We start from the raw sequence: 25,157 nt of genomic DNA, 5'->3' as shown, positions 1-25,157 counted from the left end.
TTTCAAAAAGTTGTGCCTCCGAAAAAGCTACTAGTTTTTCTATTGCGTTACTCTTTCGTCATTCCGCGCTTCAGTTCCAAGTCGGTAGCAACGAAGGTATTAATTATGTCGTGGTTTAACTTCGATAATTAACCAACGAGCTTTTCTGTGATACAACGCCGCTCGAAAAATGCCGCGTTCTACATCAACGGACGAAAGAAAAGTTTGTATGTATCCAAATTCCCACAAACTTCTTCCATCGCGTTCCAGTACGAGATCTGTTCAAACAACCGCGATGCTCGCCACGTATCAAAACGCATCGGTCGCCACCCGGTCGCTTTCCCACGAGGAGGAAAATTATCGGGAACGGCGTGTCCACGTAGTCAGTCTATCGGTCGTTGCTTGGATTTCTAGATGCGGAGTTTGCCGAAGCGTGGGAGGTGCGGCCCACTCGAAAACAATTTCGAGAGTTGATTTACGAATGCCGTGTCTACGTTTGTACGCGACGAGAGCCTTAGTCCGGAGGAAAAACAGAGAGAGAGAGAGAGAGAGAGAGAGAGAGAGATAAAAAGAACGGAGCAATGAGGTGTCGAGAGAAAAGAGAAGAAGCGAGATTTCTGTTTCACAAACCGAAACTTATTCATCCCTCTTTGCTCGTTCCCCTATCTTTCTACTCTGCGCTCTGGAATTTTCGATCTTCTCGTGTTTCTTAGTATTAGACGATGTCGGTCTTGGGCGAGCTCGAGTTTCCCGACGAGCAACCTAGAACTGAAAATCATCGGCGAAACGAGTTCTCCTCATCGACCAAAGTAGACGGTGCAATCTCACTCGCCGATGGTTGCCCATTCGGAAAATAGACCTAACCCGAGAAGTTTAAGTCCACCGCGTAGCTTTTTCCAATTTACGGGGATCAGGTAGACAGGCAGGCTGACGCGCTCCTGTGTACGTTTTTAATTTATTTCCCTAGCATTTGCATGATTTCAATTTCGTCCGACAATTCCGCCGTGGAGACACTCGCCAGGCCTCGGGATACACCGGCGAATTGGCTCTCGCGAACGATTCTCGTGGCAAAATCTCGCTTGAGAATTTTGTTTCGTCGGTTTATTCCTTCTCTGATCGTTCGTCGTGAGTTACGAGTCGTTCGGTCGGCAGAGGCTCGAAAATAACCGGAGATTCGCCTTTTGAGGCAAGCACTTCGACGCAGCGCAGTCCTTGGAGGATCGATCGAGACGCGATTTTCTCGGTCGACGAGTCGCGACGTCTCGACGAAGCGATCGTGTCGTGAAAATGAATTTTTCACACGACGTACGTCGCCAGATAACTATTTCGATAAAAGCACCGCTGCTCGTCGTGGGAAAAAGGAAGATTCCGCGAAGCTCATTTGCGCCGTCCTTGCTATTAATGGTCTCGTTAATATTCGAATTTATTAACGTCGTCGTTATTCGCTTTGCGCGATTATTTATAGTCACGGTGGATCTGGCGCGACTATTTTTCACGTCTTTTTTCGCCTAATCTCCGCCGAGCATCGTAGGTTGTGAAAAAAGAACTTGTCGCGATACACAGTGAGAATATAAGACTAGCGTTTTGTCAGAATTAAATTATTCCCCCGTTCTCCTCCGCTCTGGTGGAAAAGATACGAGCAAACGAAGAGGAAAACACTCGAAATTTTCGCGGTATTTATCGACATTAACCGGCATCGAAGCACGATCCATCCTTTCGTTTTTCCGAGAATCGTTTTACCCGCGCGACTTAGCGTTGACCCAGTTCTCGCTAATTTCTCGCCGGTTATAACATTTTTAATGTGTTGCCGCACGATAATCTTACCCTCTGTCTTAATTGCCGTGCACATTAAACCGTGGGATGTAAGAAGCCGTGCCGAGAAGCTTTTGGCATAGAAGCATCCTGAGAGCGGTGATAATTTTGCATTTTCTTGGAAAAACCAGCTAACGTCAACAATGAAGCTTTCGTGGCTCGTTAGGCTTAGGAAGTTTCTCTTCTTTTATTTCAAGGCGAAATAGGCTACGAAAGAACAGTTATTTTTCACCGTGTGATGGATGTAAGGTGTAATTTTCTATCGTAAAACTGCGAATATTCGTGCAATTCAGCATTATTGCAAACATTAGCGTGTAATGACGATCAAAAAGTGACAAAATGTCTGAGGATCGCACAACTGATACGAAAAAAGAAAAAAATGATGCAAAAACTCAACACGCAACGAACGTCGAATTTAAAATTTGTTCTCATTTAAACTGGCTACAAATGCGCAAACATCTACGGTCAACTTATCGTTTCCAATGATTCTCGTTTTATATCAACGATGTAATGTTCTGGGATTTTTAGTTGGAAAATTAATTCCATGATCGGGACTTTGATGTAGAAAAGCAAGATTGTAAACAGGGTGAGCGTTTCACGTAGGATCCGCGAAACGAAATTACAGCCGGTGGCTGGGATGCGCAACAGCCTGTTCGGAAGTTTGAACCGACCGTTTGATAGGAAAATTGGCCGATGTAGCCAGGGGAGCGTTTTCGAAAACTCGATGGGCGATTTGCTCGCGTAAACGGAAAGGTCAATTAAGCGTAACGTCACCTTCGCGGGTAATTGAAAATATATTTACGAAAGCGCGTTATTATATCTGAATTTGCAATTCAGATAGCTCATTACCGTGCACAGCCGGAGCTTGACAATTTTAAAATGCAAATGCTCACGGAGGCATAAATTCGCGTCCGCCAGTCGACGCTAAATTCCGGTTTCTGCTGCTTTCGACGACTCTGCAAAAAATATGAGGACGTTCGGTGGATATGTCGAGGAAAGTAGTCCATCGCGAAGCTTACAGAATTTTTTCTTTTAGAACGAGCCATCGACGAATCGTTGTTTGCTGTTTCGTTCGAATATTTCCATCTTTTTGCTTTCCCCATCTTTTTCTATTGAAATTCCAGCGATAATTCGTACGTGGCATAACACGCTACGGAATTAATGTTAATTCTGCGAAAAAGCGGAATACGTTTGATAACAGAAACGAATACGATATTCGCGATATTTGATTTGCTGCATCGTCAAAGGACACTCATCACGAATAGTAATTAATCGTAATCTGATCGAACATTCGCAGGAAAGCTGGATCTTCTTTACGAAGTAATTGAGTTTCATTCTGCATTCATGGAAAAAGAGCAACCCTTCTAATTTAAAAAAAGTCTCTCTCTCTCTCTTTCTCTCTGGCAACTGAATATATAAACCTGTTTGTTTATGTTGGATCTTCGAATGCGAGGAGCGTCAAGCCGGGAGAATCGTCGGTGCCTGAAATTTTTTTTCAACCATAACAGCTGCCACGCACGGTTGAAGCCGCGGTTCGTTCGTTATCACGTGTTTATTTATTCCTATAATATTTACTTTACGGTGGATTAATTCGTGTCAATGCTTATTTATGAGATTTAGAAAAGTAGTTGGATATTTACCTTGGGAAACTCTTACGGCTACATTATGCGCGTTTCATAGAACTTGGTGAAACTTTATTAACGATATAACGAGACACAACTATTCTTGTTATCTTGATAAAGTTTCAAACAAATCCGAAAATCTACGTAAAAGTTACAAGACATTTAACGTTATTGACGGTAAATTCGCTTAAAGTACATTTACCAAAAGCTACGTTTCTCAATTCGTTTCACCAATACCATCATTGTCGTAACCAATTACGGTAGCGAGGAAATTTCGAACCATTTTATTTTAATAACGCGCATAAATTTCCATATCCGCAAAGACATTTTTACAATAACCGTTCAAATTCTATGAATCGTTGCATCTATCCGTGACATCGTTTTAAAGTTGCCTCGTTTCCCCCACCCGAAAGCAATAAAAATTCCACATCCACGTTTGACCTAATTTAAATATCTTCCCAAAATCGTCCGACATTCCGCAACTATCATTCGTTCCAAGAATTTCTCGCAGAGTGGCAAAATTCCTCGATCGCAGTAACTGCAACGTTCCTTCGGAAGATAAGTGCGATCGAGTCTGCAATTATCGCGCTTTTCGTAGTCTTACAAACGATCTATCGAATCGGGGCGGGGAAAAGTACGTATCAATAAGGACGAAAGTCGACGAAACGCAAGAACGTCCGAGATTCGATCGCACACGATGCTATCTGGTCACTCTGGCTTTGAGTGCCGATCGTCGTTTTTGGTAATCGACCTCGTACCCTCGGGCTTGAACTGCCGGCCTTTCATCCGTATCCCGACAATCATCGTAATCTGCATCTTCGTCTATTTTTCTCTCCTCTCTGTTTTCATCAACGTCTATTCTCCCATTCGATTGGAAACCGTGCGTACACGTCGTTACTTTATTACCAGCGAAATGCAAGATATGGAGAATCGCCAGTTACAATTCGTTTTCCACTTGGAATCTAGTTCGAGAGGAGCGTAACGAGTGGAGATCCGGACAAGTAACGTTTGATCAGGATCGAACTAGAGAAGCTTTAAGCGTACCTACTGTGTATATTTCGGTTTAAGCGCATCGCTAATGCCAATCTATTTCTCTGTAAAAATAAAAACTGTAAAATATCTGAGATTCGTTCCGGTGACGCTGTACAGTACCGCTAAAAGCTTGGAACACGTTTTACCTTTAACAAAGCTTCAGAGTTTAACGTGGTTTGCAAACTTTCAACTACGTGAATTTTACAGTACAAATTTCAAAATACGTATCTCATACAGTGGATAATACAGCGGATTGTCGTATAAAGTATCGAGTTAAATGATATTCCTTCGTATCGATTACTTCGATTACTTCACTTTTTCTAGTTTCGAATACTTTGTTCAGTATTGAGATATGTATAATTTTGTGTGCTAGACTAGATTGACTGCGTAGTAGTGATACGTGTATGTGAATATGTGTGGAAGTATGTGTGTGCGCGGCGTCTCGAAAACCAAGGGATGTAAACTGTTCACTTAACAGTCTGGTATGGAAGAAAGTGAGACAAAGAAAGTGCTGAGGCGTGTGTAAATGTGTATCGACGAATATCTTTGAAATCGTTTATCAAATAAATCTATAACTATTTTAATATAAATACTAAGTGTAAACTTAACGTTTCTTTACCATTATTTCGGCAATTAAGATCCAAAATTATCAACATTAAGAAACCGTTTAAATGCGTTGCCGGAAATTAAGCACGTTAAAGAGACCCAAATACGAATAGAAAGATGATTCTTTTTGTTAAACTGTGTCCGATTCAGAAAACTACTTAACGCTTTATTTTACGATCTCGCTATACTTTCCTCACCTACCATAGCTCGCTTGGAATTCGTCATTCTAATAATCGGCAAGATCTTCTTTTTCGCGATTACGTTTGAAAAAGGAAAGTGGGTCACTCGAGTGAATGGCACCTAGGATATTGTATGCAGTATTATTCAATATAGCCTCGTAGTTGGCCAGCGACACACTTCTTTTTTAACGTTGAGCGACATTGTTCGGGGTAGCCGACGTCTATAGAAACGTTTCTAAAGCTGTTTCCTCGATGAGCTGTTGCACCTGTCGTGACAGCTTCTCTATGGAACTTGTCATTAACGTTCTGTACACGCAGAAACACGCGCTCAAGTAAAATACATGAGACCGTGGCTCTTAAAATATGATTCGGCAATTTCGGTATTTTTGTCACGAGACTAGCGAGACGAAAGGCCAGCTTTCTCGACCGATCGATTAAACTGCTAAAAAATGTTGGTTGAAGATCGGTGATCGGGTTTTCAAAGCGTAGATTGAAAAGTTTTGTAGGCTGTGCAGTACGGCATAAGCTTGATCAGGCGTTTCACGTTTTCGAGGCATCGAATTCAAGGTAGTTGCGTATATGCCGGAAAAAAAGTAAATTCGTCTGCACGTTGTTCCAATTTGGTTAAAAGTTTCGCACCCGAAGCAACGTATTTTACGCTTGTCGCTGGTCTGCAGTGACGTTGGTCGCAGGTATCACACTGTTTCGACGAGGGGAACTGAAACAATTGCCCGCAGCTCGGCTGAAAAATTTATTCCACCGATCGATACAGCGTTTTCCTCCCAATAACGTTTGTATCGCGATTCCTTGGTTTATTGATTCCAGTCGATCTAATTGTCGAATTCTTGCTGTTTTGAGATTTCCGAAATACGTGGTCACATGGTAGACGAAGGGTGTTGAACTGTTGACATAGACGCGAAGGATATAGACATTTTCCAATCTGTAGATCTAAACGATACGGTGTGACAGAAGAAGGGAAAGTCAGTTACCGTCTGTCAATCGATTAACAGGTATCGATACGTTCTCACTGTCACAAAGGATTTGAGTGTCTATCACAGATTATTTCGAATTTAGAATAATTATTTTAGAATTAAACGTTCTTCGAACCAAGTTGTCTGCCCACCTATACCTTTCGTCTCGAATAATTTACACGTTAAAAATCGTACAGGTGAAAATTCGACGAATATCCTTACCAAGTTTAAGCTAATGCGAGAAAATTATTCTGCTATTCCGATTATTCGTGACAGTCGATGACAGAATTTTGATATTTTTATTACAAATCTCCCTAACTTTCTTAGTTGCGAAATTAGCAGCGAAATTCAAGTCCTGGAAAAAGGAAACTTAAATACGCATCGACCTAGCGATTTAAAAAACGGAACATGGACCTCTGCTTTCGTACAAATGAAATTTCATCGACTTTAATCGATAATTTCCAGGTTGAACGTTACGTCGAGTGGTCGCGATTCGATTCGACAAGACGAAAGACTCTAGCCGTGCCTGTCGTACGGAGACCTTGATTCGATAAAAATTGCTATCCCCGAAAAAGGGACGGTGGAGCGAACGAAAGATCGGAAAGGAAAGCGAAGATGGAGGAGAGTGGAAGCGGGGTAAAGTATAGGGGAAAGTATAAAGTAAGGGAAAAGTTACGACGAGATCGTTCGTTTCGAGATGATCGTGTCGGCGGGCCCGGGCCGGATATTACGACGATAAGGGCACTCTACTTTGTACTGGGAGTATCGCAGAAATTGCCACTAAGAATCTGCCAAGTCCGCGAAAAGTAATATCGTTATCGAACATCAGATGTCAAATGTATACGCTGACCCAAGAGAATCGACGGCCGGAAGCGCGCCTGATTCGCGGTCGTCTCTTATTGCATTTTCATGGGTTTCGTTTTACGGCGGATAAATAGTATCCGCAAGAATAATATCCGGCATAGGAGATGAAAGTTGGCGGTCGTGTGTTAAACGGATCGCGCGAAAATATACGAGACTTATGGTCTACCTGTTACGAAATAGTTTCACAAACGTGTGCACCGTCTTCGTAAATCGATACGAGAATGTTTCGCACGTGCACTTGGATAAATTCGTTCGCCACTCTACTTTAGTTTCGCTTTTAACTGGTATCGTACAAATGAAAATACATTTACTTTTGGGTAGTCGTAAGGTGGAAAATCCGTTTAGCAGGGCAAAACCGTGCGTCGTATTTATCTTTGTAATTAATTCGAGAGATTACTTTCTATCATATCGAAGCGTTTGATAAAACAGAAACTCGTTATCAGATACGTCTGGAAATTATCGAATATCGCGGTTAGAATTACGACTCGCAGATTAGAACTTGAGAACAAAGTTACAAGGATGTTTATGATTTCCGCTGTGCTTCGAGACTTTACAGTTACACGTTAAAGTGTCTATAGCTTTCGTTTCGCGTTGCAGGAGTTCGTCGAGTGTTAACGCACGCATTCCGGATAAAGCAGGGCAGCGAAACGTGGGTGTTGCCGGTCGATCGTGTTTTCCGTGTTTACACAGTGCAATTACTCTAATTCAGGAAGCGCCTAGAGAAATACCAGGTCAAATTTCTCAATGGGGTTAAAAGGGAGGTCGGAGTGAAAAATTTGCTCAACTTTCAGGAAAGTTTTTCAAATGCCTGCGCTACGTGAGAAAGTAGAGGGAAATAACGATTCTGCGTGCATTTCTCGTTGCACAAAGCCAGCTCGCCAGCGGGATTGCAGAGATGGGAAAAGATGAACTTCCTCTATGAAACTGGCCCAGCTTGATCGTAAAAGTTAAAGAGAGAAATAGAGCGAAAAACGAAAAGTAGAAAGGAAGGCCAAAGGATTTCGTAATGATACGAAGGGGAACGAGAGGTACAGTAGAATCGCAGTTACAAAAGCCAGAAGAACGTAAGATAGATATTATCTATGAAGAACCTTGGAAAGATTAAGAAAGCATCTTCCCACTCTTTGCTTTTTCTCTACGATGTACTATTTCAAGTTCTCTCATTCTGTCTCCACACTGTCACACGTTTGTTAGTCGACCAGATCCGACTGTTCTTTATGCGAGTATCAAATTTGCCTGTCATATTTTTATAACCTTTAACATTGGTACGTCTGTCGATATTGTTTTCGCGATCAACTAGATTCTCTTGTCCGACTCTATCGCCAACTATATGCTCGAAAGATTTTCATTGTTGTCACGAAATTTTGAAATTGTCCCTCGTGTTTCGTATTTCCTGGTCCCTTGCTATTCGCGTTGCTAAGACAATTCGAGAAGAGGAATTCGATAAAAACGAACGAGCGAGCAACGTACCTGTATCTCTGAGTGTCCATTTCCTTCCGCTCCTCGGCGATGGCCTCGTTCAGGTCCCTGTTCGGGTCGATCCCCCTAGGGGTCGGACTGTTCGCTGGTAGATTGTCGTTGCTGACGAACTCCACCTCGACGTCGTCTTCGTGATAAGTTTCGGTTAGCGTGTACTCTCGCAGCTGTAACAAACGAAGAAAGCGGTGAATACGAAGAACGTCCTGAGATACGATTACGTGGAATTAATACCAAGCCACGTTCTTTCCACGAACGTGAATTTATAGTATCAACTAGCGTATTTCCATCACCTGTATCAATCCACGAAAAAGAAAAGCGAGAAAATTAATTTTTTCCAAATTAAGCTTGTCATTTGTATCTTCATGATCGATGTATTTTATACCCCGTATTACGTAGCAAATTATAAAACAGATTAGACACAGAGTTTTGCTGCTATTTCTTCGAGAGCGGATTCGTAATAAATTTGCGACACGGTCAGATATACGGGAATATGGTTACAGTGCCACTAAAGCAGCCGTTGGTAGCTGGTGCAACTGGCGTGCTATGTTGCTTCGTTATCGGTTCAGAAATTCGTATCGACGCAGCGGGATCCAATAGCCGGATTCAAGTTTGGTTCAGCGTCAAACTTGGGCATTCTCGGGCGACAAAGCTCGTTTAAATTACCCGATAATAACGCCGGGTAATAGCTACGTGAAATAAACGGAACACGAATGGCGAATTGCTCAACGTTTTATAAACGTCCTTGAAATTCCATTTCGCATACGTTATAGAGAAATTGGGAAACTCGATAGGTATATGGTGGAATACTTCTGAATTGAATATCCACGTTCGATACGATTAATACGCGTGTGCTGAGTATCGGTAACGAGAGTGGCACATTTTCACGAGCGTTACACGATCTCGATACGAGACAATGCCTTGGCGTCCGATTCATTCGGATTCACGAGTACGTATGAAACTCAATTTCGCGCGTCGGTCGCGGAAATGCTTGGCCAACGTTGTCGAATGAAATTTTCAAACGCGACAATCCGACCGAGCCACCAGTCTCGAACTGCGTCGAGTTTCCACTCCGTGATTAGTTCTCTGCCGCGGAGGATATCCCGAGGGACGTACATCGACGAAGTATCGGGTCCACAGTCGCGATTGATCAGGTCGATCGGTTCAACCAGATTAAAGGGAACGAGACTTTATGGCGGTTCCGTGGGCCCGTGCCTTCATTCTGCTTCCACGTTTTTGCTCTGCCATTCTCCGTGGCTCGTCCGCGCTTTCTTTTTCATTCAGCGGGAGAAAAGCGAGTCGGATGACAGGCTGCTTTTGTCGAATGTGTACCGGAAGCCGGCCAAAAAGCGGGCAAAAGTTCGCTATGGTTATCGAGGTGAACGCACGCCGTGAATGGGATAAAAGACGGTACCTGGCACGCCGATAGCTTTGAATATTTTTCTCTATCTTATCGGAACGCCTTCGATATCCTACTAGGGCTGATAGATATGGGACAGAGTATTCTTGCTACGTGTTTTCCTACGTGGAAGCGAGTAGACATCCGATTTTATGAAATATTTCTGGGTTTTTGTGCTGCTGGAAAATGGCAATTCGATAAGGCTCGTATCTCTCACGATACAGCGAAACTTCTAAATTAAAGCGTCGTCGTGGAATCGGATTTCTTTATCGGTTATTTTCTTGCATTTAGAACATCGCTACGTAATATCGTTACGCGAAGATATACGATTATATACAATTGAAATATTTTTCGGACAATCGTCGTTTTATGCATCTCCTCTGTAGCAAGGTTTAGAGTTTTGTTCCAGGGGAAGTTAAAGAGAGAAAGGAAGAACGTATAAACGTTTCAAGATATCTTCGAAGAAAAACGAATTTGAATTCTACGATATCGTGAGATTGTAAGCGTGGAACCTGGAAGTTAATGTAACACGATACACGCTAATTGCGAGTGTTCAGGTGACACGTAGATTAAATGAATTAACTTTATCGGAAAAGGGCAATTAGAGCCGTATCGTATTCTAGAGCGCGGCAAGATAATTACATACTGATAAGGTCCTGTCAACGAGCGACAGAAAAGGATCAAATAGAATAGCGACGAACCCTGTTCTTTTATCTTCTTCACGAGTTTTCGAGGGTAATACGATGTCGAAGTTGCAGCTTCCTCTGGAACCTACCCACTGTCGAAGCTTTGAAACTGGGCCGAGCGCTAATTAAGGTCTAATTAATTGTTTCACGTACGGTGGCAACTTCCAATTATGGTTTCCAATCGATTATCAGCGTCTGTGGTAAAAGTACTGGGTTCCTATCGAACGAAACACGAACGCTAATAGCGAAAAAGGAAAAGAAGAACAAGAAAAGGACAAAACGAAGCGAAAAGAATTTCACGGTCCTCGGGAATAGAAGAATCTATCAGGTTGTTCAAACAACTATCGAGATACGTGTAATTTTGTGTGCTACACTAGACTAGCCGCGTAGCAGTGACACACATATATGAATATGCGTGCACAGCGTCTCGTAAAACATATGAATGCAATTGTTTCGTTGGTAGTGTGGTAAAGAAGATGATGAGACAAAGAGAGTGCTGAGACGCGTGCAAATATGTATCGACGAATATCTTGTAAATCACACATAATAAATCTGAAACTATTTTGATATCAATTCTAAATGTAATTTAAGTGTTCCTATACATTTATTTCGGCGATTAAGATCTACAATTCCCAACAATCACATATAAGGTACATAGAGGGGTTAGATGATTAACGGAGCATCGACCGATAAAAATATTTAATAATCCGACAAGGATTATTTAGGAGACTGTTATCATAACATAGAATATATGGATTCGTTATAGCTCGTAGTTTCAAACAAGATAACGAAGGGTTTAACAAGTCTTTTAACGATTTTCCAGCTTTATCCGAGTTTCCGCACGTATACTAATGCTTGCGAACGGAAGTACGCTTCGTTGATTAAATATGTAGATCTTATGCGAACTTATAAGACAGCTAGATAGTTGAAAAGATACTAGACCGAAACAGGAATGAGGAGACCAGTCCGTTTTCCTTCCTCTAATACGTTTCTCAAAGTACTTCCTAGGATCAGCCAGTTTCTCCTTGTAAAACAAGGACGCTCGATTAGTAATAATCTCTAATTAACATCGTTGTTGGAAAGACGATCGTCTAATTAATCGGTAACGGGGCTCGAGTAGGTCGTCAGACTCGCGTAGTTTTGCAGTAAGAGCGCCAACTTTCTCTCCCTGGATATCTCATACTCGGCGGAAAAGAATCTAATAAAGCGTTATACTCGGGGTCGCCAATAATGTTAGGTACTCGAGAACGCGTTCTGAACAAACCCCTTCCGTAAACTCAGGGAACACACGTTACCAGAGTTCTACTTTCTCTGGAAATATGTACGTAACGGAATGTGGAACGCAGCCGTGAAAATTTCCAATTTCACTGGATAACTCGCCCGCATAGATAATGGCCGGGATCCTATGATCGAGTTCGCTAGCTATCCATTATCCCAGTTCACCGAGTCTTTTGAAATCCGAATACACACGCGCGACTCAACCCACGCAAACAAGTACCATCGATCGGTTTCAGTTGTTTCGCACCCGTTGTATGCGAGCTGCGTGCATCGTTTTTGCAGTCGAGGGCGAGTATGACACAAATTTGTCGTCGAAAGTTGCGTCACGCGTAAATCTCTTTAGGATTCGACGTCGAATTAACGCGACTGTAAACGTGACGGGAGTCGCTCACTTGCGACGACCCTTAACCTCGCAGGTGAATAAAAAACGGAACAAAGAACTTGTTCTACCTTTGTCTCGTTCGACCAGAACATCAGTGCACAGCCAGTAACGAACAGCAGAAAAAGAGAGAAACCGTACTTCTCGACCGGTTCTTCTTTATTCGCGCGAATTTGGTAGACAGAAGCAAAGCATGGACGAAAGTTGGTTGCGCTTTCTTGTTACGAGACCGAATCTCCTCTCTTTCGCCCGTGCTTTTCTTTTTCCCTGTTACGGTCGGAAGTGAACGAGGTTCGACGGACCGAAAGGCTAAGGGTGGCTGGTCAGGGAGAAAGGGAAGCCGCGAATGGAGGTTGTGGCTGGTGGCACCGGGTCGCACCCAACCGAAACGTACCTATCTATACGACTGAGAAAATTACCTTGTATATACATTGCATGGCTCGCTGTAATATCGGCCCGAAGCGTGTGTACGCTTCTTTTTCTATATGCAATTCACCCTATGCTTTCACACACCGATGCTCTCTTTTGCCTTTTTACGCGTTTCGCTCTTTCGCTTGCTTATTTCGATCCACCGCCTTCTTTGGAGGAACGACGTGACAATAAATGCACGGGATTCTTTCAGCGCAGCTGTTTGTAAGTGGAGACGGCTCGACGCCAGGGAAACCAGTCGATTCACGCTTATTGTAAGTCGAATACCTTTTTTTAATTACGAAATGAGGGAGTAACGCGCGTGAAAATTCTCGAGAGAAAGACTCGTTAGCTATTGGATTTTGTAGAATGTCGTAGAACTCATTTAGGGATCGTAAGGAATAATACGTTTGAATTTTTTGACGAAGCATTTTCAACTTTTTTTTGTCTTTTATATAGGAACAATGTTAGTATCCAATTTATCAATGAATTACTAAAACCGCGTCTTTGTTTATTAGATTCATCGAGTTGTCTGAAAAAATACTAATTGCCACTTTTTTGAGAAATATCGTTCTCAGAAGTAGCAGTTATATTTTACTTGTTAGATACATCCTTAATCCTTTTCTTCGAACCGAATTTTTTTAACTATGTTATATCAAAGTACAGCCGAACGACCGAATAACATCAAAACACGAAGCAAAATGTAACGCGTGCATAAACAGAGGAAGGTTACTGTATCCTGCGTTTGAACGGAACCGGTTGATCTGTGAGAGCGAGGAGAAAAGAACGAAAAAAAGCGTGGACACAGAGCGAAATAGACAGAGTAAAAAGAGTCGAAGAGGACGAAGCGCGTGGAGTATAAATTTCTCGCGTATTTACGAGCGGTACATTTACGCGTTCATTAGCTCGGGGCTTCGGTGAACGAGAGTAGCGGAGAAACTGGTAACGTAGAGGGCAGAGAGCAAGGGGTTGGTTAGCTTCGGGGCGTAAACACAAATTTGAAAATTTTCTCCCCTCCTGTGTCCCGTGCAAACGACACTTCCTCGTTCATTAACGCTCGTGTCGCGCGAAACCTAATCTACACGAATATACATCGGCTACACAAAAACGGTCACGCAAAACCAATGGATCGTGCAGGTGGCCTCGGCTCATCCTGTTGTAACAAACGAGAGAGAGAAAGCGTAACGTTGTACCGCTATTTACCCCTCGGCAACTCGAACAACTCGCATAAATTTCGACGATCAGTTTTTGGGTCGGCGGCCGCCCAGCGAATGACCCTTCCACGTGCTACTTTCTCGTTGTAACCTTCTCGTTGTTGCTGCTTTTTCAGCTGCCGACGAGCACCGGAGATGTGAGAGATTGGAATGCAAATTGCTTTGCTCCCAGTCCCCTTTATCCGAATTTCGCGATATTTGCTTTAGCCAGATTCGTAGTTCCAGCCTTTTCTTCTTTCTCTTTTAATCAAGCCCGAGACACGGTTATTTGCTTGAAATTTTCTTGAACCGTGTTTTAAGACGGCTGTTGTTCGAACGTACCGAGACATCTTCGAGTCGAAGCGAGATCTATCGATCATCGTGGCTGTTTCTTACCGATCGAAGCGTTCTCTTAATCGAAGGGTTAGCAGTACTAAGAAGACAACTTCCATCGTACTTATTGGGAGAGAAAGAAAAGGTTAAGGATATACCTAAAGATTGTTGCCAGTTCAGGTTTGTTCTATATATGAAAAATGCTAACACCAGCCACTGATGAATTTAAAAACCTTTTTTTAGCAGGTTCCCTTTTCAAATCAGAGCTAACTTGTTTATTATCGCTCACGAACCATTTAATCGTCGGTATACGAAACATGCAAAATCCAATCGCTTCTATAATTCCGCTCTTCCCTTCGCTTTACGAGAGCTTCCGATACTCGATGATATTTCTTTGTTCATGAAATTCGCGAAAGCAAAGTTGAATTTTTCTTCGCGCAGCGTATAAACTTGGAGATTTCAGCACTCGAACGCACTCATAAAGTTCCACTTCTCGATATTTGCTTCTATCGTATGGACGTGCGCGAAGTCCATTGAATGGACACAGAAATTCCATATGAACCGCGATGCAGATACGATGTTTGGTATGCGCACTATGGCGCTTCTAAGGGTAATTCTCGAAGCTGTGCTCGGTTTCGGATTTTGCGGGTGAGAACGTTTCGTTTGTTTTAACACCGTGTTCCGGAAATTTGTAATAAACGTGCAACACGTGACCACTCTTCGCCCGATGAATTTTCAATGCACGCTGAACCTGCAGCCAGACCAGGGTTTACGTAATAATACTATTACTAGGCATTTATACGGGTTGTACGAACTGTTCAAATAGAGAGAATTCTGTAATATTATAAATTATGCAGTTTACGTGCCCTATTGTCTCTACTAGAACGAATTAATAATTTGTTGCCGAGCAAAAACGAAAACCACTTTCGTGCCTGTAGGATTCTGCTTAATTTGCGATAGTCTACCGTTTTGTTTATCGCGTCATTAAGCGTCCCAGGGATAAATCCTTTATGTATATCAATGTTATTGTGCTAGCCTCTAGTACGCTCTTAGTCTCGTTCATTCCCCTATTGTAGGAATTTTTATTATAACCGCTAACCATAACCATTTTTAATATACATACACAACATACAGAAGGGTGGATGATAAGAATATAGAACAGTTTCGACCGCGAAATAAAACTGTCGTAGATTTTAAAATATACAGTACGATATAGTGCAAGATAAAAAAGTACGAAAAAATTATTCAAAAGCATGGTATTAAATACGATAGAATTAAATATAGAATTTTGTTTGCAATCTTCTACAGCAATGCATCTTTATACGAACATGAAACCTAATCTGTAAAACGTTGTGGTCTTTGTCTTAATAGAAGAAAATGGATCGCACGTAATTTAATAAAGAAATATGAAGCAAATAATACGAAGAATCGTGCATCTGGTATTTCCGTATAAAACGAAAGAAACTTTTGAGACAAGCTAATAGTTGTAGCACTCAAAATCCAGTCGTTCGCACTAAACAATCACGCGAAATCCCCGTACCAACGCTATCAACCAATCGTATATCCGCGTACCCTCCATTTGAACGATATCCCTTTGAACGGGCCACCCTTTTTTAAGCACGAACGAATGCTCGTGAATTTTCATTTTTCCCTTTTCGCAAACAACCCTTTTCTGCTTGTCCGACCGCGAATTTCCATCTGCCTCGAACAGTTCCGCGTTTCAGGATCTGACTACGGGGGTGAGAGGGTGTGCGTGAATCAAGCTCATGGTACGCGGCAACACGAGTTTCGGCAGTGTTATTACTTCCGGAACAGGGGCGTAACGCGTTGCGGCCGGGTATCGCGCTCCTCGAAAGGTGGTTTGCTCTGCTCGAACGACGAAGGTGCATGTCGCTGGATCACGTGATCCTGGGTTGCGCTTCGAGAATTCAAAATTAGACGATGACGCACGTATGTAACGTAGAGGCCAAACTCGTCTTTTCCCGAGCTTTCTCTGCATCTCTCCGGAACTTCCTCTCTCTGTCTCTGTCTTTCTTTCTCTTTCTCTCTGCGGATGAACTACCACTGTATCTTCTGCTGGTTCGTCCAACAACTGTTTGCGTCGTCGTCAACCTGAAACTTACTCGCTTATAAAGGTATCTGTAACGAATTTTGCTAACCGCATTCCCAGACATTTATTTACACGGGCAAAAACTTCGTTTTCGTAGAAACTGCTTCTACCATTGACTTTATAATAGTTGCATGGTTGATGAGAAAGGGAACTTCGTAGCAAGTAAACAGAAGCTTATTAAGTACGGTGGTAAGATGATTTTCCCGAGTGTTGAAGGGAGAAAGAGCGTTTTTCAGCTACGTTTTATCATCTTAACCTACTTGCCATGATAACGGCTTTTTATATTCATTAACAGATTTTTTACGCGCTTATGAGAAATTTGAAAGCGAAAAGATGAGCAGAATGGAAATAATGTATAAAAATGTGTAAAGTATCCAGAGTATTTCTATAACATTTAGTAAGTAAAACAATTTCAGTAATAACATTAATAATAATTCGTTATTTTATACATATTAGGTTGTCCGAAAAGTTTCTTTTGTTTCATAACGAAATAATAGACGCACAATGTTTTGTGTTTTATATTAGCTTATTGAATTATGCACGAATATAATAATAGAAATATAACGAAGTGAATTGAATAATTCAATAAAATAATATAAAACAGGAATTGTTGTTCATCTATTATCACCTTATGAAAGGAAAGAAACTTTTCGGATAACTTAATATATATTATTTAATTCTATTTTATTATTTTTATTATCAATAATTATATACATTATATATATATTATATATATATTGGACAGGAAAGTTCCCATTAATATGCAAGATAAAAATGAACAAAAAGGAGCATATAATGCATAATACACGGTACACGTGTATAGCGGACGTATATACGAAATCAAGATCAATAGTTATTATCCAGAGCTTTGTGGATTTGCATTTAAAAAAAATGGATAGAACCGGCGAATAAATTCAAATCACCACTGAGAGCATTTGCGATTTCATAAACTCGATAAATGCCGGTCAGATAAAGAGAAATTTGAGTTATATCTGTGTAACAGGACTGCCAGGTTCTGGGCGATTTTACAGCTGCGTACAGGTTGACAAATTTTAGAAGCTGAAAATAACAGGGCGAACCGCTGATTACAGTAAATCGATGGACGCTCTTCGAGTTTCCAAAAACTTCGAAGTTAAGGTCAGTGATTGCCATCTTCAGACCCAGCCTGTACGCCGCAAAGCGACGTTGAAATCTTCTAAGTTGCATGTTTAAAATTATATTGATAAAAATGCGAATTTGTATAGAAATCCGTAGTTTGCCTATGAAAATTGCCAGCAAGGCTTTGATACACCATGCGTCATGTACATCATCCATTGCGACCAGACTATATTTGTTAGTAATATGAATTTATTAGTCGCTCAATATTGGCGTGATCTAGCAGCAGTGACTTTCACCAGAACCGTCTCCAATGGGACGGTCCGAATTTGTATGGTTCTCGTGGCGGTTTCAACCAGGCCGAATAGTTGGCTGATTGACTTGCAAAGTTGAAACGTTTTCGATCAGGCTAATCGTGTTATCCGCGGAGCGAGAGTTATTTCCCATATTCGTGGGAGTTGGATGCAAGCCGATACACACGTAACGACGCCCCAACTTTGTGCTTGGAACATAATGTAACTACACACGGGGGCTTATACAAGTTTCCGGTTTTGGTACTGCAACGTGTATCTTGCAATAAGTACCTTAACTATCGAAGAATTGCACAAAGAACGAAAAGAATGCAAAGAGTTCGTATTTTACAGATTGAAATCCTTTCGCCCTGGTTGGTGGTTTCAAAGGTTTTGGTAGTCGGATTTTTAACTTGCCGTAAGCTGCTTAGTTGTTAAGGAATTAAGCAAAGAACGAGAGGAATGCAAAGAGAATTCGTATTTTAGAGATCGAAGCTTTTTCGCGTTGGTCGATGCTTTGAAAGAGGAGCTTCGCCTATGTTCCCTCGTGTAAGTAATAGTTACGTATGGTGTCAAGTTTTACACAATTTTACACGAAATGGCCAGTAAATGGTTACACGAGCGTTTCGTATTTTACGATAGCCGTTGCTGTAAAATGATCTTTCCGTGTGTATTAATTTTCACGCAATCGCGCACTAACACGCTCCTCTGGCGTTACGGACAACGCTTTCGTCATGCAACGATAATGGCTCGTTATTATCGATAAATATTTCAGTGTTTTTACTAATAATTACCATAACCAAGTGCTGTAGTCGGTGATCGAGTTCGATGACGCAGGATAATCGAAATAATAAGGACGAGTTTCGTGAATGTTGTTAAACCCTTTCACGCTATTCTACGTGTCAATGAAATTTCCAGATACTTCGTGTAACATATACGCTATATACACGGAAACGTTTGTGGTAATCGTTCGTATATTTTCGTCAGGTATAATATGTTCATAATAAACTAAATATCGAAGTCTCCAAAAAAGAGGAAATATTTTCATCAATGTCGTAAACTTTAGAACGTGCCGTGCTAAACAAATGTCGATTCGATTCGTTTCCATTCGTTTGTGCTTGCATCGACTATAGATCCGTTACGAAACTTCGAATCGAATACCTCGAAATTGCATGGAACGCAGTCTCTCAAAAGTTTTCATTCGATTTCGCGCCGATGATTCTGCCAGCGGATAAGTAGACGATCGTACGACTGAGTTCTCCAGGGAAATGTAAAAATAAGGAGTTTCTATAAGCCGGAAGCATAAATCCATCAAGTAACTGGATGTCGTAAAAAATTTTTATACGATCTCTCCACTCTTCGCTAATCCGGTCCGCTTCGTTTAGAAAACGACGTTGCATTAGCGCAATCAACCTCGCTGCTCTTCATTTGCATAATTCCTCGCCATTTCTCGCGATGGGTTTTCACTTCGAAAATGAATTTTTCTCTGAGAACCAACTTTCCAAGAAATTTCGCTGGTACACAAAGTTCCGTGCACGTGGCTCTGGGACCAACTCGAGCGCATTGTTTTTACAGCTTGTGTCATGTATCGTAGATTTCTTTTTTACCACGCCATTTAACTTCCATTCTCTTTGACAAGTGTTCCTATTTACCGTTCCGACGGAAGAACTAATTTTGTAAGAGAGGACGATCGATGTTAAGCAACCTATTTAGTGATGGAATATATTACGTTGCTCGTGATTGTCCGAGAATTTCGGTTGATTTGTAGTAACGGTGTTCGAATTTGATCAGAGCGTGCGGATTAATAACGAGTTAATAATTAGAAACAGCAATTGCTACCCTTTCATCGAATCGGTGTAAATTTAGATTATCCAGCTGAAAGACGGTAATAATATATTTGAGATAGTTAAATAATTTTATTTAGATTACCATTGCAAGTTCTCTAGAATTTGACAACTAAATCAAATTTAACGTGCAATGTAAAATACTAGAATTTTATATAATACCTAGAAAATTTGTAGAATGCGCGTCGTTTTCGGCTAAAGCATGAAACGTCCGTGCTACTTTAATATATTTTATAGCTTTTTTCCTAGGCATTGTATATACAATACCTAAAGAATATATAGTACGAGAAGTAATATTTAGACAAAGTATGAGAAGGGAGTTATGAAAAAGTCTTTAGAAAAAGAAGTAAAATGCAAAGTAAAGCACCAGATTTTCTTACTGGAAGAAAAGGACGGTAATTGTGCATAAAAGGGTACACTTCGCTGATTTCGACGAAATTTAAGTATGTTGTAAAATTCAACATTCCGAACAACTTTTTCCTACACATATAACCGTCGCTTAGTCTCAGTCTCCGAGATATTCGGGAAACGCCGTCGCTATCACCGTCACACCGAATTCTACGTATAATTGTACGTCCGTGACAGAGTATGCCTTAGTATCGGTCGCCGTTCGCCTTATGGCGTTCGGATAATTTATTTTTATTTTACATTACATTTATAGATTTTTAAAGCGTTTTACGCATTGTCGGTATTGAGATATGTATAATTTTATGTGCTAGACTAGGTTAGCTGCGTAGTAGTAATGCTTGTATGTGAATATCGGTGTGTGGAAGTACACGTTTCGAAAACAAATGAATGTAAACTGTTCAGTCGGTTAACTGTCGGGTATGGAAGAAAGTGCAGAGACGCGTGCAAGTGTGTATCGATGAATATCTTTGAAATCGTTTAACAAATAAATATATAATTATTCTAATATAAATTCTAAGTGTAAATTTGCTGTTCCCATACCATTATTTTGGCTATTAAGACCCAAAATTCTGAACAGTCGGTAACGTATATATTGCGTCAAAAATAAGTACGTGTCGGCATACTACGGAACAGTAGTACTGGCGATTGAATGATTCACGATAGACGAGCAATTCCGAGTTAATCGATCGAAACAACTCACGTGGCGAACACGATTATTTGAGAAATGTTTTTTTTGCCCCTCTGGCAGAGGTTTTCACCGAAGGAAAAAAAGGTTCGTGATTCGGTTACAACGGCGGCGACTGTGATCGGAAAGTTCGATCACGAACGTGAGCGCAAGGGACGGAGGGTAGAACAGCTGGTGGAAAATTTAGTTTGCGAATAACTCGAATAACTCGCATAAATTTCCCCGTTCGGTTTTTGGACACGCTCGTCGGTCATCTGACATTAACAATTTCTATTCCGAACTTGCACCGGTCACGAGCTTTAGTTTTCCAACTGGAAAATGCGATATGCAGTCGAAATGAGACGAACGATTCGACGAATATGCCTCTATAGAGTCGATGCACGTGCGATCGTGTGCTGCAGATAACTAGTTTCAACAAAACTTTCGCCTAGCTAGGCTCATTGATTTTGATTTTAAGCTCTTTGATCCAAAGTTGGTCTAAACTCTGGAGGAAACATAATATTTCCAGGAGATAAAAACGCGGAATTTCCATTTAATATTTTAAAGAGCCTTTTAATTCAGAGTATCGCTTTTTAGGCTTATTTCATATTCGTTCTGAAAGAAAAATTCTGCAACATTTTTTGGCACCAGCTTCTCCATACTTGTTTCTCCATGTTTCTATTTATGTTTTGAAGGAATTTTGTTCGTAACATCGCAATATTCTAATATTCCTATTAATATAAAGTGGAAGTGGAATGCTAAAGTTTCGCGGCTTCTGCCTTTTGAATACCACCGGTTTGTGGCAAAAATGTGATAACTTTTCTTTTTTAATTGCGTCTGCGGATTAAATCATTCTTTCCTTTGTTTCTTTCGGCCTGGCGGAACGGTTAATGCGGCTTGAGCGTCGATGAGATTTTTTCTTTTCGATGCAAATCCTCGTCGGCTCTCTCGAATATAAACGTTTGGTTACACTGCCGCTGATAATTAAACGAAAATTATCATTGCATAAACTTTCTTTCTGAGACCTGTAGAAACTTTTCAGTTGTATCAGCTGCTCTATATCAAGCTTAATAATTTATATAATTTATACTTTTTACGCCATTGTTATATAATTACCTCGCAACCTTGCACGAATATAACACTTTAATCGATTAGTAGTTTCGTTCATAATTTAGATAAATTGTCGCGTTTCGTACGAAATCAGTAGGTGACATATTTATAAACGGCTGTTTATTCGCAACAGTTCATCCAGTCGAATAGATGTTCTTGCCTCGGATAGAATCTGGTAGAGGCCAGCAGCTGGGCGGACGATTAGTCGGACCATCAGGCGGAAGTATCTTTGGCTAGGCAAGTTGGGCGTCGGAAACATGTAACACGTGCAGAGGGAGAGAGAGAGAGAGAGAGAGAGAAAGAGAGAGAGAACGCGTCGCGTGGGTGGGTTAGGTTTTCGAAGGAAGTGCATACGCGAATCTGCAGACAGACTGCAATGCCGAGGGGGATCTCGTCCGAAGAGGAATGGCGGTCGCAGGACACTCGGTGGACCTGGGTGACCACAGATTTATGAGGACCGGGTTCACCATTACGACGAGAATTTCGAATGTTTTGCGGCGTTACCAGTGGAAAATAGTGTGCTTGAGCGCGTCGCCGGTTTAATTACTTTCGCGGATAATTGATTCGAAAATAACGTCCGTCTGCGGCTACCGAGTGGACAACGATGAAACAGTACAAAGCAACTGGAAACGCTTTACGGAAGAATACAACGAGAAAATGACAGATTTTCGTATAACACAGTGCGTTTTTACCTGTTTACACGCTATGGATACGATAGGTTGGATGGTTTTCTGTGATTTTGAGAGACGACACTGGGTAGAAGACACTTGAAAGAATCAATGAAAAAATTGAGAAACTATAACGAATTAAAACGCGCGAATTAATCCTTGTTTTCATATATTATATTGTTAGTCGAAGGCTACGCGTCATGCTTCTGAAAATTCACGGCCAGCTAGCAAGACGAGGCTTGGAAGGTTTAGTGGCCAGCGACCGAGGAAGAATGGGAGGAATATTACTGATCATCAGTTGACGAAACAAGTGGAGAATATTTATACACATTCTTTATCCTTAGAGTCTCTCGCGAATCTTTCGAGAACTTACGGAAATATTTTGTGGATTCGCTATGTGTGTATTTTTGAAAGGAGATTTGGACAATTTGGAATTCTTTTGATGCTTCTATTTTTTTTACCGTATTCTGAATCTATGTTTTTTCTCGTTTCCATTTTTCGAAGAGTTTTCGTGGATTTAGGGCGATGCGAAAGTGACGAAGTACGGTGGATCCGATTTGGAAACTTTCGAATGCTCTTGATACTTTTTCTTGTTTTTTTCTCCCTGCATTCGTTTATAGTCAAAACTACGGATCTAGGGTTTCCTGGTTTCCATTTTCCGCAGATTTTTCACGGATTTAGCGTGGTATAAAGCTGACGAAGTACGCTGGATTCAATATGAGAACTACGGGGAAAGAATACGGTAAGTCACGTTTCTTGCTTCATTTTGCGGCGGAGCAGTTTTAAAATTCAGTATTTATTTTTTTCCACCTATATTCGTTTATACATTTGGTTATCCGCAATTTTCGTTTAGTCTGGTTTCCTCTTATTATTACCATACTCGCGTGTCAAGCAGCAGTTCGACGTCCAACTGTTCGTTTCATCTGCCGCGATAAAGGTTTCGCTGAATTTTTTGCCCACGGGCGAGCCGATTTCACGAAACGCCGTCGATTCGGTAGAACGGGCGAGAACAACGCGATCACCGCCCGTAATAACGAAAACAGAGAATGGTAGCGAACGATCGAAGCCGCCCGTGTAATTACATTGATGCCGGTGGAATAATTGAACGACCCTCGATCGATTAGAATGACAACGTGAAACTAGCAACGCCACAACACGCCGAGTATTATGAACGTACACGCGAGTCAGTTTCATTCTCTGGAAGTTTGTTCTACTGATCGACGAGTTTATCATTATCAATGCACGTAAATAGCGGTTGCAGATCTTTTTATACGTTCGTCGCAAGAATTTAATGCTTCGGGTATATGTAAGGTAGAGCGTCGATTTTATTTGTCGATGTTCGAGTCGGGATTCGCCGATGTACGCGATCGAACTGCTTCACTTTTTCCCGTTTTGCTCGTTTATCGTTCATCGGTACGGTTTTTACTCCGCGATGTATCGACGCAATAAAAAACTGGCTGCGTGTTTCTGGTATTTAAATGCACCGGATTTTTCTCCTGCGATAAGTTCAACGCACCAACACTTAATGACTTGGGTTCGCTAGATGGATATCTGGCTTTTTACGTATTCCTTCCTGCTATTTCATAGTGTACACATCGTATAATACACACGTATACGTGTACCTATCCGTTGTGAGCGATACATAAAAGTAGATAAATCGCGTTCTGACCAGACAAAGCAGTAAATCTCTGACAGATAAGTACATACGTATATCAAAAAGAAATACATGTATTCGTAAGTAAGAAATACGAACGTGGAGCAAAATGATATACTTGTCGATTATGATAAATACTATACAAACACTGGTATACATTTACAACGATCACACGTGGTCTGTATAAATAATAAGGAATATTTTATTTTCATAATTCGCTAATTGTAAATTAACACGTTTAAAGGAAAAATAGCGGCAGCGCGGCGCAGGGTAAATTGCCTTGAAATTTGTTCACCAGGGGGCAAAGAAGAGGATCGAGTATCGTTATGTCAATCGCGCTCGTCTATTGTATTTGTTCAAAACCAATAACTCGCTGCGAGGCTCTTTTCGAGTGCATCCACGTGCAGCTGTGCCGCGAACGTGTCCCGAGCTGACTCGTCGAGAGAAACGTGACAGCGCAAACCTAGCCTAGTGGCCGTGGTTTCCGTCCTGACCAAATTCGCGGTTCGTTCTGCACGATCTACCTCGATAATTTCGCCATCTTTCACCGTAATCGAACTACCAACGATTTGCGAATTTGCGAACGTGAAATCAAAGTGACTTTATAAAATCTGCTAACGAGAAACGATCCTTCGTTTAGGGGAAACTGTGACCAATTTATCGCTACAAGCGTCTGTATTCGACTATTATTACGTATACCACCATGGCCATAAATATATTTAATTGGCATATAACGATTAACACGATAGGAGCAGAGTCTGAGAATCGGATTCGATAATTCGTTCATTAAACTGGATCCTCGCACGCGATGCCATGATAATGACGCATCTCATTCATCACGACCGTTCAATTACCAAAGCATAAACAAGCCGTTTCTTTTCATTCCATTGGTTCGCGCCAAAGTGGAACGGTGAACGCGATAGACAGGTGTTCGAATGCAATTTGCAAGAGTCGAAAAACGGTGTGGACCAAGAGAATTCCTCACATTCGACTGCGTGGAAATGCTTTGTGCCCGGTCGTGTTTCGTTAACGGCCAGCCCAGCGGGTTAGCGCAATTAATTCTCGAGAGTTTATTAAAAATAATTGCAAAAGTAATT

At 41.3% G+C, this 25,157-nt stretch overlaps 1 protein-coding gene across 1 annotated transcript in view; it reads right to left on the bottom strand.

Annotated features, from left to right (window-relative positions):
- Positions 1–25,157, bottom strand: part of LOC126924176 (uncharacterized) — a 193,163-nt gene that overhangs the window by 5,789 nt on the left and 162,217 nt on the right. Inside the window, exon 5 of the mRNA XM_050738390.1 lies at positions 8,536–8,708. Within this exon, the coding sequence (XP_050594347.1) occupies positions 8,536–8,708 (173 nt within the window). The remainder of the gene's footprint in view (positions 1–8,535; positions 8,709–25,157) is intronic.

This window comes from Bombus affinis, chromosome 14, assembly GCF_024516045.1.
Source record: "Bombus affinis isolate iyBomAffi1 chromosome 14, iyBomAffi1.2, whole genome shotgun sequence".
Taxonomy (NCBI): Eukaryota; Metazoa; Arthropoda; class Insecta; order Hymenoptera; family Apidae; genus Bombus; species Bombus affinis.
The sequence above is the reverse complement of the archived record's forward strand: the minus strand, read 5'-3'. Positions and strand labels throughout refer to the sequence as shown.